The 15,350-nt window shown below is 31.3% G+C and overlaps 1 protein-coding gene across 1 annotated transcript; it reads right to left on the reverse strand.

Moving 5' to 3' along the window:
• Positions 1 to 4,270: 4,270 nt before the first annotated feature.
• LOC128183800 (uncharacterized) lies at positions 4,271 to 10,865 on the reverse strand. Its single transcript, XM_052852958.1, has 4 exons — positions 10,860 to 10,865; positions 7,716 to 7,956; positions 6,520 to 6,639; positions 4,271 to 4,383 (listed from the first exon to the last, which is right to left on the reverse strand). The coding sequence occupies exons 1-4, from the start codon at positions 10,863 to 10,865 to the stop codon at positions 4,271 to 4,273; spliced, it is 480 nt and encodes a 159-aa protein (XP_052708918.1).
• Positions 10,866 to 15,350: the final 4,485 nt, after the last annotated feature.

Genomic DNA, 15,350 nt, shown 5'->3' on the forward strand with positions numbered 1-15,350 from the left:
CCAATTATTTAGTACAGACTGACGAAAAAATAATTTTGCTTTAATACATGTAGTTTCTTAATTTCTTTGATTACAAAACCTTCACATAAAACTAAATTAAATGTTTTCTTCAATACAAATTGGTAAATTGTACTTTTTTTAAAAATAAAAATTCATATATGTGTGACTGCGTAGATTTTACGGTGCTAGGGAATTCGTCTGGAGCTGTATATTCGCCGTGTGCAGTACGGACGGGATGAGTAGTATAAGGTTGAGGCGCGCTGTGGGCCGTAAGGTAAAAACGAAGGGTAGGTTTGCCGTATTCCCAAAGGTCCACCAGTATACAGTTCCAGAGAAATAAACCAAGTGATGAAGGATTCCGTATTTATTGGACGAGATTCAATGATGGCAACATTATAACATTTTAACAGACATACATTTTACAAACAAGTCGGATATGGCCAGTAGTGGCCTCCGGACTCAAGACTCTGGGTGAGTCGGACGTGGCCGAGGCTGGCCGCCGTATTCCAGACTACCGATTGACAATTGTACAAAACTATAAAAAGGAATCTGAACAATGACTATAAATTGACAGGTGATGACATAAGTAAGCTGAGTGAAATATCGACAGTTATTAAATAATTAAATAAACTCAATGAGTCTTTGATGTCCTAGACATGAAAAACAGATAATTGCAAAATGTTGTTTTAAGGGATTAGCAGTTATTGAGACACTAAACTCTGTCTCTTTAAAATCACACATAGAGTCCGAAAAGTGTCAATCACATTAGATAAGTAACTTTGTAAGATATAAACTGTGAGAAAATATTATATAACAGATGTTGAATTTTAAAAGTAAAGTCCAAAATAATAAAGTTGTAATTTAAAGGTGAATTTTGCACGGTGATATATGTAGTAGAAGATCATACAACATGTAGTTTCTAAATTGCTTTGATTACAAAACTTTCACATAAAACTAACATTAAATGTTTTCTGTAATACAAATTGGTAAATTGCACTTCTTTAAAAAATAAAAATTCATAAATGTAGTAGAAGATCATACAACAGCGTTAAAATAGAAGGTTTCCCTTCCTATCACAGGCACCTACGTTATTAATTTAATTTAAACGTTCTTTATTGATATTCAAATGGATTGGATAACAACAAAGCTTACATGTATGTAAACCCTTTCAAACAAATGACATATGGTCATAAGTATATATAATTACTAGTATACAGAATATTATTGATATTGTGTATATATAAGACAAGGGATACTTGGATATTAGATAATTATCTGAACATTTACCATATACAATGTATGATTGTAAGACATATTGTTGTTAGACATGTTAATTCACACCTACATTAACAAACATATCACCATATTTATACTTGCAGAGATACAAACATAAGAATGAGATTTTCATGATCCAGCCCATTTGAAAAGAACAGTAAATAAAAGGGAACTAAATACGCATGTAATAATTTTATTTATCTAAAAAATCAGATCTCCCATAATGTATATAAATAATAGTTAATATGAAAAGGTACGCCTTTTTAAGTTGTTTTAAAAGCTCGTCTCTTTGTTGAGTGTATTTTGGACATCCAAGAAAAACAACTCATATTTTCTTTCCTATTCCCCAAACTGAAGTGTTTGTAAGCTAATGTTATATTTTGTTTTTAAGTTTTGACTTAAAGATGGATAAAATGTATGTAATTTTCGTTAATACATGAATGTTTTTCCATTATTTACATGTAGACGTAACAAAGCTATTGTAATAAGTAATCCGATATAGTTGTAGACAGGAAAAAAGGTCAATCTACCTAAGATTATATGCATGTTCAGTTGGAAAATATGATTGAATTAAATCTAGCATGTATTTTGCTGTTAAACCATTTAGAATCTTGTAGAATAGAATTAGTTTATGTTTTTCCCTTCGAGATTGTAAGGTTTTCCAACCAAGTTCACTATATAAATGATTTTTAAGCAATTAGAGTTTTCCATGATACAGTTGCACTACACAACATCACCACATCCCAATCTAGGTCTTATAAAAGCCAAACTTTATTAAGTGTTTCTTAATTAATTGTATACTATAGAAATCTTAATCTTTTCAACTTTTTTGATTGCCTTTTCATATATAGAATTACAATGTTTAGATCAATCATTCTCCGCCTGTACATGTAGATGCAACCCTACTTTTTAAAATTCCTTTGTTTTTATTTTTACTGTAGAGGGTATGTTATTAACTATTAACTATATATAACCTCTGTTTTATGTGGTTCTAATTTACAGGTAAATAATGAAATTGCAAAACTCAAAATAATAGAGATGAATTGTATTGTTTAAATATAAACTATGACTATACAGTGCAGAAAGTTGGCGGGTGCTTCAAAAATAGGGGTTTTTTTTGGCAATTTTATGAAAAACTATTGTTAAGTCGTATAAAATAAAGACTTCTGCAACTTGTTGGATAAAAATATGACAACCATTCATTTAATATTACGTCGGGAAGTATTCTGACTTCTTCAAATCAAGCACAGGTACCTGATGTTATATATTTCTGTCTTAATACAAATAAATATATTACCCTTTACCTAATAAAACAGTATAGAGGTTAAATTTATTTTAATTATTAAAAAATATACAACGCCAGCTGCCTGTTGACCGAACAAAGCTACGGTCAACATTTATTAGATAATATATGTCAAAGATTATCACAAGTTTAAACAGTAAATTCTGTCACACAAGAGAATGAAAATCAATTCTATGTCCAAAAAAAAATTATAAGCACACCCCTTTTATTAACACAGGGTACAGCGCATAAAAACTACATGTATATTTTGCGCTATATAAGTCAATAATATAATAATAATAATGATAATAATAATTATAAACTATTATATTCCTACTAGCCCGTTCCATTCCGAAGAAAACGGTTATCTTCTTAGTTTTATTTACAGAGTAAATATTGTAATAATAAATGGATATTATATTTCCAGTCTCAGAATTAAATATTTAATCGGACATACATGAATCAACCAACAATAAAACAGCCACGTCCACATATACATGTATATGTATTGGACAGTATTGAAATTTTAAAACTGAAACTTTCAAATATGTGCATGATTGTACATTTATACCGTGTGGAGTAAGTTCCAGTTCAGATCAAAACTCTGAAGTTGGGGTCAATTTTCAACAGGATCAATTTTCAACGTGTCGAGGTCATCAACGGGAATTTTATACCGTTGAAAAATGACCCCGGGTATAAATTTCACGATTTTGGTCTCAATTTTCAACGTTGAAAAATGACCTCCCGGGTCAATATTCAACGTTGAAAAATGACCCCCGGGTCAATTTTCAACCCGGGTCTATATTTTTCGTTACACCGGCTGTTCCAGACACAAAATGCAAAAAGCGAACTACTGTGGGAAAAAAGAATTTAGCACTAAATTAAATTGTAAGCAGCAGAAAAATATTGAAATATTCTCACAGAAGCTCTCAATCTCATGGAAAAAGAACAAAAAAAATATGGCCAGAAAACAAACACAAATTTTGCCACTGGAAGAAAACCCCCCGGGCCTTTCCGACAGGCTCGGAAAAACACCTCGATTGAATTCTTCTATGCTAGTAAAGTCTTAACAATTCTCATTATTGCACGATTCTTTTTTTAATCTTATTATTGCCTTGATGATACTTATCCTTGTTGAAATATTAGGGTGAATGTCCAAAAATCCGAAATTTTAAAATAGTCAATATCGGTGTCAAAAAACTAAATCACGGAAACAGTAATTCAAACTTCGGGACAAATTGTCTAGAAAACTAAATCACTTTATCTAAGACAAAGATGAATATGTTTTTGTTGAACCCCTAATATTTGTTTTCTGTCAATTAACCTGTAAAAAATTGCTTTGACAAGACACCACACAATGGCCCTCGTGTGTTAATCATTTTCAATCTTAAACAATCCAATACAATAAACATCTACTTATTGTTTCATCGGCAGCAATTTTTAAAAAGATTGCAAAAAACACAGAAATGATAAGAAAAAGAAATGAAGAAAAAAAAGCAATCGATGCGGCCCAAATAACTATGTTGGCGTCGCCTTTATGCCTGAAATTGAAAAAAAATATCATTATAAATGTAATATTTGTTTTTTGGTCAGTGGTATCTTTTGCAGTTTTTCTTTTTTACTTTAACTTATCAGTCACATCAATTTTGCCTTGTTTGAATTTCTAGCAGCAGCAAAATAAATAGTTGTTTTAGTCAATATAAGAGGAGTGTCTTACAATAGTTTGGTCTTTTTATCGGACGGAATACCCCGTGTTGACGAAATCTCAAATTCAAATTTCGTTGTTGACCTCTTCGAATTTTTTGTCAGTTCATAGCAGCCTGGGTCTAAAATAGATGAATGTTCTGTGAATTTTCGTTTTTTTATTGTAAGAATCATCTGTAAATATTAGTCTTTAAATTTGGTACAACCAATTCAGACCCCGTTCAATTTGTTGACTTAATGATTTGTTTGCATCCAAAGCTAGGATATAAAATTACAACTTCTTAATGCAACGATCAAAAAATATATTTTTAGAAAATAAATAAATGAAATATTGGTTCTATTCTATATATTTTCTAGTATAAGCATGAAATAAGCACAATACGATGAATTTATTGGAATTGGAATGTCGAATTGAATGGAAACGTTTTAAAATTGTAAAAGATTATCATAATTGCGACAAAACAAGTATATCAGGAATTTAGGTTTATATCTGTAAGACTGTTTCCATAAACAGATAAACTTTTTCTAATTCTGTTGTTAAAGACGCCATTTCCAAAATATCATTCTGTGTACTGTAAGTTACATGTATTTTATGGTTTTTTCTTTAATACAGTTCAAAAAAGATCTTTACACTCATTCGTTGTCCGAAACATTTTGGTGAAAGTCTTTTAGAGTATCAACCCGGTAAAAAGTTATCAAACATTACAAAAAATTAAAATAACCATCGTCACCGCCTTTGATATTTTTTCTGTAGTGATTGCTCAAACGACTGTCATATTGGTGATGCGTCCTGAAGGCGATCATGCTTCGTCCTTTAAAAAAATCCAAAAAGGAAAGGAACACGCAGTAGAGTCTCCTACACGCCGAAACAAGACAGCGCCATCTACATTGATTGACGCGACAGGATGGCATATAACACCTAGCAATGGCGCGCACTTTGAGCATGCAAAATCTACGCGCAATTGCTCTGTGTTCTGATAAATACGCAGAAGAAACAAAGTTTGGTCGCCGTGAAAGCACCGTTAGGTCCCCAACAGCGCCAATAGAGTTCCGTTGGCGCGCCGAGATAACAATCATAATCATAGTATAAACGCAATTAAAAGTCGATTGGCTTGAACAAAGACCTCTCAAAGTCCTTTGTGATGTCAATGCGTCTTTATCGCGCTTTTACTTGGCATATACAGCGTATGAACGTGTTGTGTTTTTAGTGCGTATACACAGTGACCCAAAGAGCTGTTCCTGTGGTTATAGTGTTCACTTTGCGTTTCGTCTGCATTTTTTAACGTCTTTAAGGCGTCCCCACGCTTTTTCTAGTGCGTTATCATCAAGACCACAGAAACTTGGCAAGTGAAATAGTATTCTCAAACTTTATGTAAATTACCTTGTAAAACTAAGCATTTACGATTATATCAGGAACTATTAAAGTAGATACATGTAATGCATGCTATTTTTCCTTAGCTGCAGGTCTGTAGCTCCCGGTCTGAAAAAAATTGGATGGACGACCTAGGAGCTACAGTGCCTCCCATAGTAAAAAAACTGCAATTTACGGGGCACACAAATTCGCATTAGTTTCGGACTGATTAATCTCATTTCCTAACATATTCTGTACAAATGTTTGATTCCAAAACATTACCCGGACATTTTACTACAGATATCGTCAATTCACTTGCCTCTGATATTTTTTTAAACACCATCACCAGCCTCGTAAAGTGAAGTGGTGCAGTTTGTTTTACATGTAAAATGGCGACCCTCAATCTCGACGTGAAATAATATTCCGAGGTCCGATATAATGTTTAATTTAAGAGATAGTCTGAGGCAAGTAAAGTGACGATGTCAGTAGTTTACTGCCTGAAAATTTTAATGGTACGAACTGTTTTCCGTGATTTTGTGTGAGAATAAGGTTAATCATTCCAAAACTAGCGCATTTTTTGTGTGCCGTAAATTGCTGCATTTTACTATTGGAGGCACTGTATCTCCCAGGTCGTCCATCCGATTTTTTTCAGACCGGGAGATACAGACCTGCAGCTAATTTTTCATATGATACTAGCTAGCTCTTCTAAAAGTCGGGGAAACGTTTTTTTCTGTGACGTCAGAATAAATTTACATACTAAATGAGGCACCGACGTAATCGACAAACTGACCAATCAGTTAAATGAATGACATTCCTGGGGTAAAATGCCACATCTCTTTCTAAAAATACGTTTAGAAAATGTTAGTTTTTTTTCGAATAAAAAAACCCCATAAAAACAACAACCTACACTTGTAAGCTTCAGTTGATCGATAAACATTTGGACAAGGTTTTGTCTCAAATACTTCGCAGTTTGTTCCCCAGTTCTGCTTTATTAGATTTCCACTGATGCTGTAATCTGTACAATGACCTGAAAGAACATCCATACTATCACTGATATTTTGTGTGTGTGTGCATGGTTTAGTAAATTGGATATGATAAACTCAGAAGCTGAAATTTAAACACTAGTATCTTTTTTTGAAAGAACTGGACCAACAATATTTTGTGTGAAACGATATTTCTTTCTAGTTATAAACAAATATGCATTTTGTTTGATGAAAACACGGGAATTTGCAGGCAAATATGATACCCACTTTGGCAGTGTGTGTCCTTTTTATTCCATTATACATAAAAATGTTGTCAATGAATTAAAATAAGACCGAAAACTCATTTTTTTAACTTTTGACACATCTCACAATATATTTGGCCTTACTTGCTTTAAAGTTATATATTGTATTTACCTTTAAGTGGGCTTATAATTGAGGGTCTTTTTTGGGGGGAGGCGGGGGTTATTTAGATTTTTTAAAAGAAGATTTCATTTGTGTTGTTTGTTTGTTTGTTTGTTTGTTTGGGGATTTTGTTCGTTGAAATACACACACATATTGAATTAGTGTGTGAAAAGAAATTTAGATCTGTTTTTGTATTGTTTTTATTGGAATCCTAATGACTTTTAAATGACAAGTATGACATGTTTTCTCTTCATTTTCGACTTAGTGAATGTATCAACAGCCAATCAACACCAAAAATGATATGATGTTTTACGTCTATGTCATATCACATGATAATTCTGTAATTGTGGATTTGAATATAAGCGATGGCTAGAGACACAAATTCCTATACGACAAATACTTAAAATAATTGAATGCTTATTTTCAAGAAAAAAATACTGTAAATGTTATGATTTTTAAGATACCCTTTATATCTCTATTTTGTCTTTACATCCTTTTTGAAATAAGTTTGTACTTTTTTATCCAGATTTCTTTAATTCGTTTTATTTTTGTCGAATTCAGCCCAGTGTCTTGAATTAGAAATTAAAGACAGACAAAAAACAACATGAAATCAGAATAGCTCATTAGAACATTCTATTTCTGTGAATTTAATAAACTAAAATATAATTTTTTTTTAAATTCATTTGTTAATAAAAAGCTTATGAAAAGTGGTTCTTACCGAACACTATGAACTGTGCATAGGCACACACTTCTAATGTCGCATTGATAAATGAGTTGATGACACAATGGTAAACAAGTCTCTCAGGTTCATCACATTGACTGGCATATGCTGCACAATTCTTTCTTGCCGCAGCTTCCTGCCATTTCTCCTTACTGTCTGGACAGTTTTCAACTTCCTGTACTGTTAACGGCGATATCGGACATGAATAGACACTACTAACTTCCGATGCATGAGATAGCTAGGAAAAATAAGATAAAAATGCCACATTAACTAGAATATCAGTTGCTAAATAATATAATGTTAAATGAATTTTAATGAATAATTTAATTTATAAGCCAATTTTGGTTTTTCCAAGGACTATTAATGAGACTTTAAAATAATTTTTAAAGAGCAACTTCTCCAAATATTTTAAGAACTGACGGAACACTCTTTCTGTATTGCATGTAAATTATATAAATTTCGAGATGAGTAGGCGAAGCTTCGACCATATTGCCGAATATCAAATCTCATCAGATGAACAAAGAGAAAAATCCGGCAATCAGGTGTAGTGTTAAAACCAATGAACGTGTGACATTGTAGTTCGAGGGAAAACAAACAAAAACAGGATAATATATTTATTTGGTGGTTTTTTGTAATTATAGTTTTTTTCATTTAATGTTAGAGAAAATGTGTTGCATAATACAATTGTTGCAGATAAAATCAGTGACATTCTCATAACCATAACTCAAATATTATTTACGTACCGATTTTTTTTTATATCATTGGACGTTCATAGGTCACCTGAGCTGAAGTCTCAAGGGGGGTAATTTTTATTACCTTTTGTAAAAAATCTGTCTGCGTGCGTTATTTCTTTAAAACTTTTTCCAAGAACAACTCAGTCAATTGCAATCATACTATGTACAAAGCATTTTTTGGCAAGAAGATATATAATTCTTTAGACGGAAGGCACGCTTTGTTGCAAAGGGAGATAATTAATAATGTTTTTAAAAAATTGTATTTAAAAACAATCTTTGCCAAAACCGTAAGGTAATAATTTTTAAGAAATATAACGTGTGCCGAAGTATTATAAGGGAGTGTAGATTCAAGTTTGTTCAAATTATGATCCCTAATAGAGAACAATCTTTTAAAAATTATTCTCAAAAAGCTTTGAGGCAGAAAAGTTCAGTTTATAAGTCATCATATTTTCAATCTATGTTATCTGTTATTGTTAAAGATAACCTCATTATGAACAAAAACGTGTATTATTTTCCATGTGTTACTTTTCTCTATGAATATCGCCTCAGCTAGATTTTTACATTTTATTTTAGCATTTCTAAGCCAGATTGAACAATTGTAAGAGAGGAAAATAATTCAATAAAGTTCTGGAATATGAGGCATTTAAATAAAAACGGATATATACAACTGTGTTTTTGAAATTAGAATCTGTCAAAACCTTAAAAAAAACCCTACCTTGCTTTTATTCTAAATTATGAATTGTACGCTTTATATCCTTGAGTTGATGGTACTAGCCCGCAAGTTTCCAGACAATTAAACATTCTTTTTAAATGATTGCAAGCTACACGATACTGCCTTTTTAAATAGGGCATTTGTTCATTCTTATATTTAAAACCACTAAACCATGAAAACTTCAGCCCCCTTTGAGAAATTACATTTAAAAAACTTTTAAATGGAACAGTTGAAAGACGCATATGTTTGTCTTGATATTGCGTAGTTTTTTAGGGGGACTATTAATAAAAATATATTAAACAGATTTGTACTTTGCAGTTTAACAAAACATTTTTAAATCTATCAATTAAAGTCATCTACCGGAACTTTATAGTATAATTACAAATAATTATCTCGCTGTCAAATCTTAACATTATTTAATTGTGTAGTCGTGCAAATAATCAGAATACTGGATCAATTTGTCTGGAAATGAGTTCTTGCACAATTCCCAATATACATGAATTTCCTTTAATCAGATTACGAATCGAGTCGTTAGAAAATTAGTTGGCTGATGCAACACAAAATATGCAAACAAATGTAAGAAAAACTTGGTAAGAAAGGTCCTCAGCTGTACAACAACATATATGACACTCAGAATGTCAAAAGTACATACACACACTTTTGTTGTAACGGTCAAAATTGCTGCTATTTAAAACTGATGTGATTAAAACTCAAGTAGAAGAGTTTTTTTCCCCGAAAATTAGCCGAATTTATAAAGCAGAAAAATAGTTGGTAGTGACTTATTTACTTCTTTTTTTTTTTATAATTTATTCCCTCTGATATCAAACACTCACTCAAGAAAGTGTGTCTGAAATATCTTGTCATTAATCAATACCATGGGGTTTATTTTGTTTAAAAATGCATGTATACATGCTATTAAAATGAAATTAACAACAATTGAAAGTCATTTTTTATCTAATTGGTATACTACCTATATATTCTCATCTTGGACTATTTTAGTACGTATATCACACAAAACTTACCATAGGTAATTCTGACGTTATAATGCACAAGACAAGAATTGTTCTTAGAGACATACATGTACAAGAGTACAGCTTCTTATTTGTAGTTGTTCTTTTCATCGTAGTTTGAGTTTGAATACATAAGTTAGCGTTAATTACTACTTCACAGTAATACATTTCAATTAAGAGAAATATCCAGAATCACTTACTGATCCAAAAAATATAGAATCTGAAAATTTGTTATAAGTCACTGTTGAGTCTGATTAATCACTGATAATTTTTTTTAATTTCCATGATTTCGACACTCCTCGACATACTGTCCCAATAACTAATAGCTTGGAAACTCCTACTTTCACTTTATTTTTGTAATGCCTTACTGTGCATTTACTGCGCATTTGTCGATTGTTTGTTGACGACAAATAGGGAAGGGACTGAATAAGGATCCCATTCTGGTCTTGGTGTACTGTAACTTAATCGATCTGAAAGATTTTAAGCTCACTTCAGTTCTGTGTTACTTTAAAATGTATAAAGATAACAAATGAGCAAAGGGGACCCAAAATTCTGCTTTTCAGATCAAAATCATTCAGTCTATTTAAACATTTCAACCAGAATGATTCATTAAAATATATTCTTTCTACATAGAGTGGTGGCATAGAGTGCATATTACAAAATCACACCATTGTTTGATACAAACCGCCATTTGGCCTTGTACCTGAAAATAATAATTATGGTTTGTTTTTAATTTTAAATTTTGATTTTCATCAGGTGAACAACAAAATTCAGAATCAAGTCCACATTCATCTGGTGAAAGGATTCGCCATCTGTCTGATGCTGGACATTTAATTTCTAGCAGACTAATCTCACCAGTTGGTAATGTAACAATACCATCAAGATTACAACCTAGATGATGGTATTTGGGATTAACAATAGGTTCTGATTAACTCATTATATATGAAGTAAATAGTTTACAATAAAATCTCCTCGCATGAGGCTCATATTCAATTCCCCACCTGACAAATTTGTTGGTGGGAAAGGAAACATCATACAACAAGCATTTCAATAGATTTTGGGGGTCAGTTCCTGGCCTTAACTTACAAATTGTTCCAAAATTTGAACTTGTCAACCTTCTTTTCTGCATTCAAACCAAATATGATTTAATTATCATAGAAAAAATGTGTGTTAATTATTTATTTAAAAATAACTTCACAATTTTCATGAGTTAATATCTAACGTCAAACAAGTTTTTTCCCACTCTCTTTTTTAATTAAAGATTTTTTTTTTTAAGATATTGATTATATGTATTACACTTCGATTGTACGTGCCAAGAGTGTGCAAATTTTTTTCTTTTCACTATATATTTCAATGAAAACCAACATTTTTTTAAAGATTCGGTAAAAAATAACTCCTTGACAATTTTTGAATAAACTTGGATTGATCAATTCAAAATTTCTCTAGTTTTGTTGGCATCATATTTAAATGTTTTTCCAACCTTCAATTTTTGAGATTTGATATTCACAATCCAAATTAACATTTTTATTTTCGCATATTGCAAAAGTAGAGTCTTTAATGTTGTGCTTGAAATATCATATTTTACAAATGGATTGACAAAAAACTATTTCAATGTATGTCAAAAAGTGCAAATTTAATCTAATATAATCAATAAAAATTTCTTCAGAATCTGACAAAAAATAACAACAACAAAAAATGAAAAAAGAAAAGTGTACATACTTTTGGTACGATAGTGTACACAATTACAATAAACCTACCCTGTTGTACAGGTGCAATGTGCAGCAAACACATTCCCTGAAACCTTTGACAAAAATGTTGACACATCATAGTCAGGACGCTTGCTCATGTCAGCTGATGGGAATGATGGTATAACTTTCATTATTGATAGGGCTGTATTCCACCGAATAGACATGTTATCTTCAAGGAACACTTTTGATTTAAGTTGATGTTAAGTTTTCATTTTAATTACAAGATAATTATAAATATCTTTCTCTTAATAATTGGAAATGTTAATAAAATCTGTGGACCAGTTAGACCGAGATCGGATAACGGGTATAGGTTCTCCATCTGGAAAAGTTGACGATTTTGGATTTTTTCTTAGTTTGAATAATATTGTTTTGCCTTTGGACAGCCGTTAGTTTATGAATATTAACATCGCGGGCTCTCTCGGGAAGTTCCTTTTTGCTACCTGATATAATTTAATTATTCTCCCTCAAAATTTCTCTTAGTTTGACAATCGTCCAGTCATTAAATGGCGTTAATTCTGCGGAGGCGTCCATAACAACAAATGTTGTAGTAAGCGGAATATATATGAGTTCCGATTTTGCAAGGGAAATGACTCACGTTCTTGAAATGGGGAATAGGTAAAAAAACAACTACCAATAAAAATCTAGAAATTAAGCCTACATGAATCACAAGGAATTCGTTGTATTGCTTGTTAATGCCAGCCTCAATACACATGTATAACTATCGTTAGTTTAAATCTTTTACAGTTAAACGATTGATACTCGCTCTCATCGTGTATTTTTTAAAACAATCCAAAAAGACAAAGTAGAGTTTGTTTATGGATTACATGTATATAAAGGTATTCAAATTTTAAAGGTAACAGGCAAAAGTAAGATGTTTTTAAAACTTCCCATAGTCTGCTTACTGAATAAGTTTAGAGATTTACAATGGCTTTTATTATTCCTTAGCAAGAAAAACTTATATTTGTCAAAACTATATATCGTTGCTTTTGACCATTATTTACTAGCTGATTTTTTAAATACAAGAGTCATTTTGAAGTAGGATTCGTGAGAAACAGAGAGTATTGGGGTTTAAAATTTAATGTACATGTATTACCTAATGAACAGGTAGCTAGTTGTTTATGACTGGGGTTTGTTAATTCATATTACAGGGAAATACCAGGTTGTACGTATGACCAGTTAAAGAGTACTAGATGTTCTTATAGTGAAAAATGAAGTAAATATAAACCTGTTTTACGTTTTATTCTTAGAATGAAATTCTATATAATCTACATGCAATCAACTGGAACTAGTACACCTTCCTTTTTTGGTCAAAATTAAACACAAACCTATACCTTCACGACAAAGTGGACGGGTTTGGTCACCCACAAGAACATTCTCAACTGTACTTAAAATTTTTAGACCGAGTGGAATTTACATATATATTTTTCACACGTGCAGCTATTCAAAAAATGTCTACAGCCCTTATCTTATACCTAGACTAATATATAAAACAAACACGGGCCACAATTTTATCATAAGATTTCAACTGCGATTAAGCAGGAAGGTAAATCTTAAGAAGCGTTATAAATCACATGCCTGCTGTAATGCTATATTAAATTTGCGGACGTTTTTGTTTGAATCAGCTGTGTTAAGGAATGAAAGTTTTGTTTAAATTACGATTATATATTTCTTTGTTTGCTTGGGGTTTTTTACAGACAAATGCATAACAAGGAAATATTACCAAAATGTTGAGTTTTAGGTTTCTTTCCTTTTTCATTGATACATGTACATTTACAAATTCATTTTGCTGTCTAAAACTAACAATTACAATTGTTTACACTTAACGCGGAAGTTCTTGCTACTCTATGTCGTTCTTAGTAATAAAATCATAAACAATTGTATAGGAAACCAGACACGTATTCATAAAGTGTTAGTGTATCCTGTTTTCACATTATTCATTATTCTTATATAAAAAAAAAATAAAAGTGTTTTCGGTAATGCATGACTATGATTGGAATACGATCATTTATTACACAAAGATAACTCCTTAGTTATGCCAATGTCAGTAAGCGTAATATACAGCTCGGCGTTGTAATTCTTACATTCTATCGATTTCACACATACATTTCAAATAAAATCAGAACATATTGGTTTAATTCATTGATTAATGCGATAAACATGTGATTGTATTTGAAATGCTGAACACCTTTAACAACATTACTCGTTTTTTGTGTAGTCAAAAGGAATTAAATTCCAAACACGGAGGTTACATTCGTTAACGCTAGCTGCTAACAGCTAGCTATCATTTATCTTTATTTCTGTGTGTAAACTCTCTAAATTGAAAAACGAATATTTCATTATCTTTTTTTATGTTGAATATTCATTTGTTTATTATTAGCATATATAATTGTACTTTTTACCTCTTGGGTGTTTTAGTCGTGGAGGACAGAAGGCAGGGAGACACTGAAAGACGTTGTTCTGAACAAGTTATCGCGACTGATAAGCGGAGACACCTATAAATTTGTTTTATGTTTATCATTTCAGAATAGGAATTCAAAGGAAAAGATTAATTGAATTGTAATTAAAATATTTTTAAGTAGTTTTCACTCTGTGATTGCTGATCGCCATGGCATTATTTTGCAAAAAGTCTATCGAGTATAAAATGGTACATGTATGAAGTTTTTCTATATTTTCAAAGTTGCATTAAATTACCTTTTTAACGAAAAGTATCTATCCGTCAATTGGAAGAAACAAAATGCGACGAGGGTTCAAGCATAACTAGTTTGACTTTATGTCAACTTAAAAAAAAAACGCTACAGAAAGCCATTTTGTTAACTTTTCTAAAACTTTCGGGGTTTTTTTTTTTCGTGTTCATTTTAAGGAAAAGAATTACTTATTCAGTTGTGAAAAAAAACCTTATAACAAGTCAATGCAATATTTATATTTATAAATTTGCAGACTTTAGCCAATCGATTGATAAACAGCGCAGGAAACAATAGAGATTTTGCAAATTAACATTATTCGATGAATAAATTAAACGGAAGAACCAGTCTAAAGTGTAGGCATACAAATGATTATAATAAGGCTTTCAGTTATATCATGCGATACGACGCATTCCGATAACGAGTTTGACTCAGGTTTTAAAAATGTTTATAAATATAAATTATTAACGGTTCTTTAAAAATCGTTTTGGCATTATAAAGATTCAGATCATTAAATATGTATTTTTGACAACGGTCAGTGATAGGTTTTTGCTTAAATCTTCTTTCTCTCTAGAATTTTTAAAAACAAACTTTTTAGTCCTTTGATGTTCTTTAAACTCCGCCAAGGTTTTTCTTATTAATCAATATGACATTCATAAATTGCAACATCAAATGAGTTACATCAAGTCAAATTTAGAATTTTCAATTCACGAAATATATATTTTTATTACGTATAATTTTTACGTT

This window comes from Crassostrea angulata, chromosome 5 (genome assembly GCF_025612915.1).
Source record: "Crassostrea angulata isolate pt1a10 chromosome 5, ASM2561291v2, whole genome shotgun sequence".
Lineage (NCBI taxonomy): Eukaryota > Metazoa > Mollusca > Bivalvia > Ostreida > Ostreidae > Magallana > Magallana angulata.

Bases quoted from the DNA above. Each gene is read 5' to 3' on its own strand.
- LOC128183800 (XM_052852958.1), bottom strand. The intron at 6,640-7,715 runs GTAAGAACCACT...ATGTTCTTTCAG, and splicing joins TGCACAGTTCATAGTGTTCG to GTCATTGTACAGATTACAGC. The intron at 4,384-6,519 runs GTAGGTTGTTGT...CATCTATTTTAG, and splicing joins ATCAACTGAAGCTTACAAGT to ACCCAGGCTGCTATGAACTG.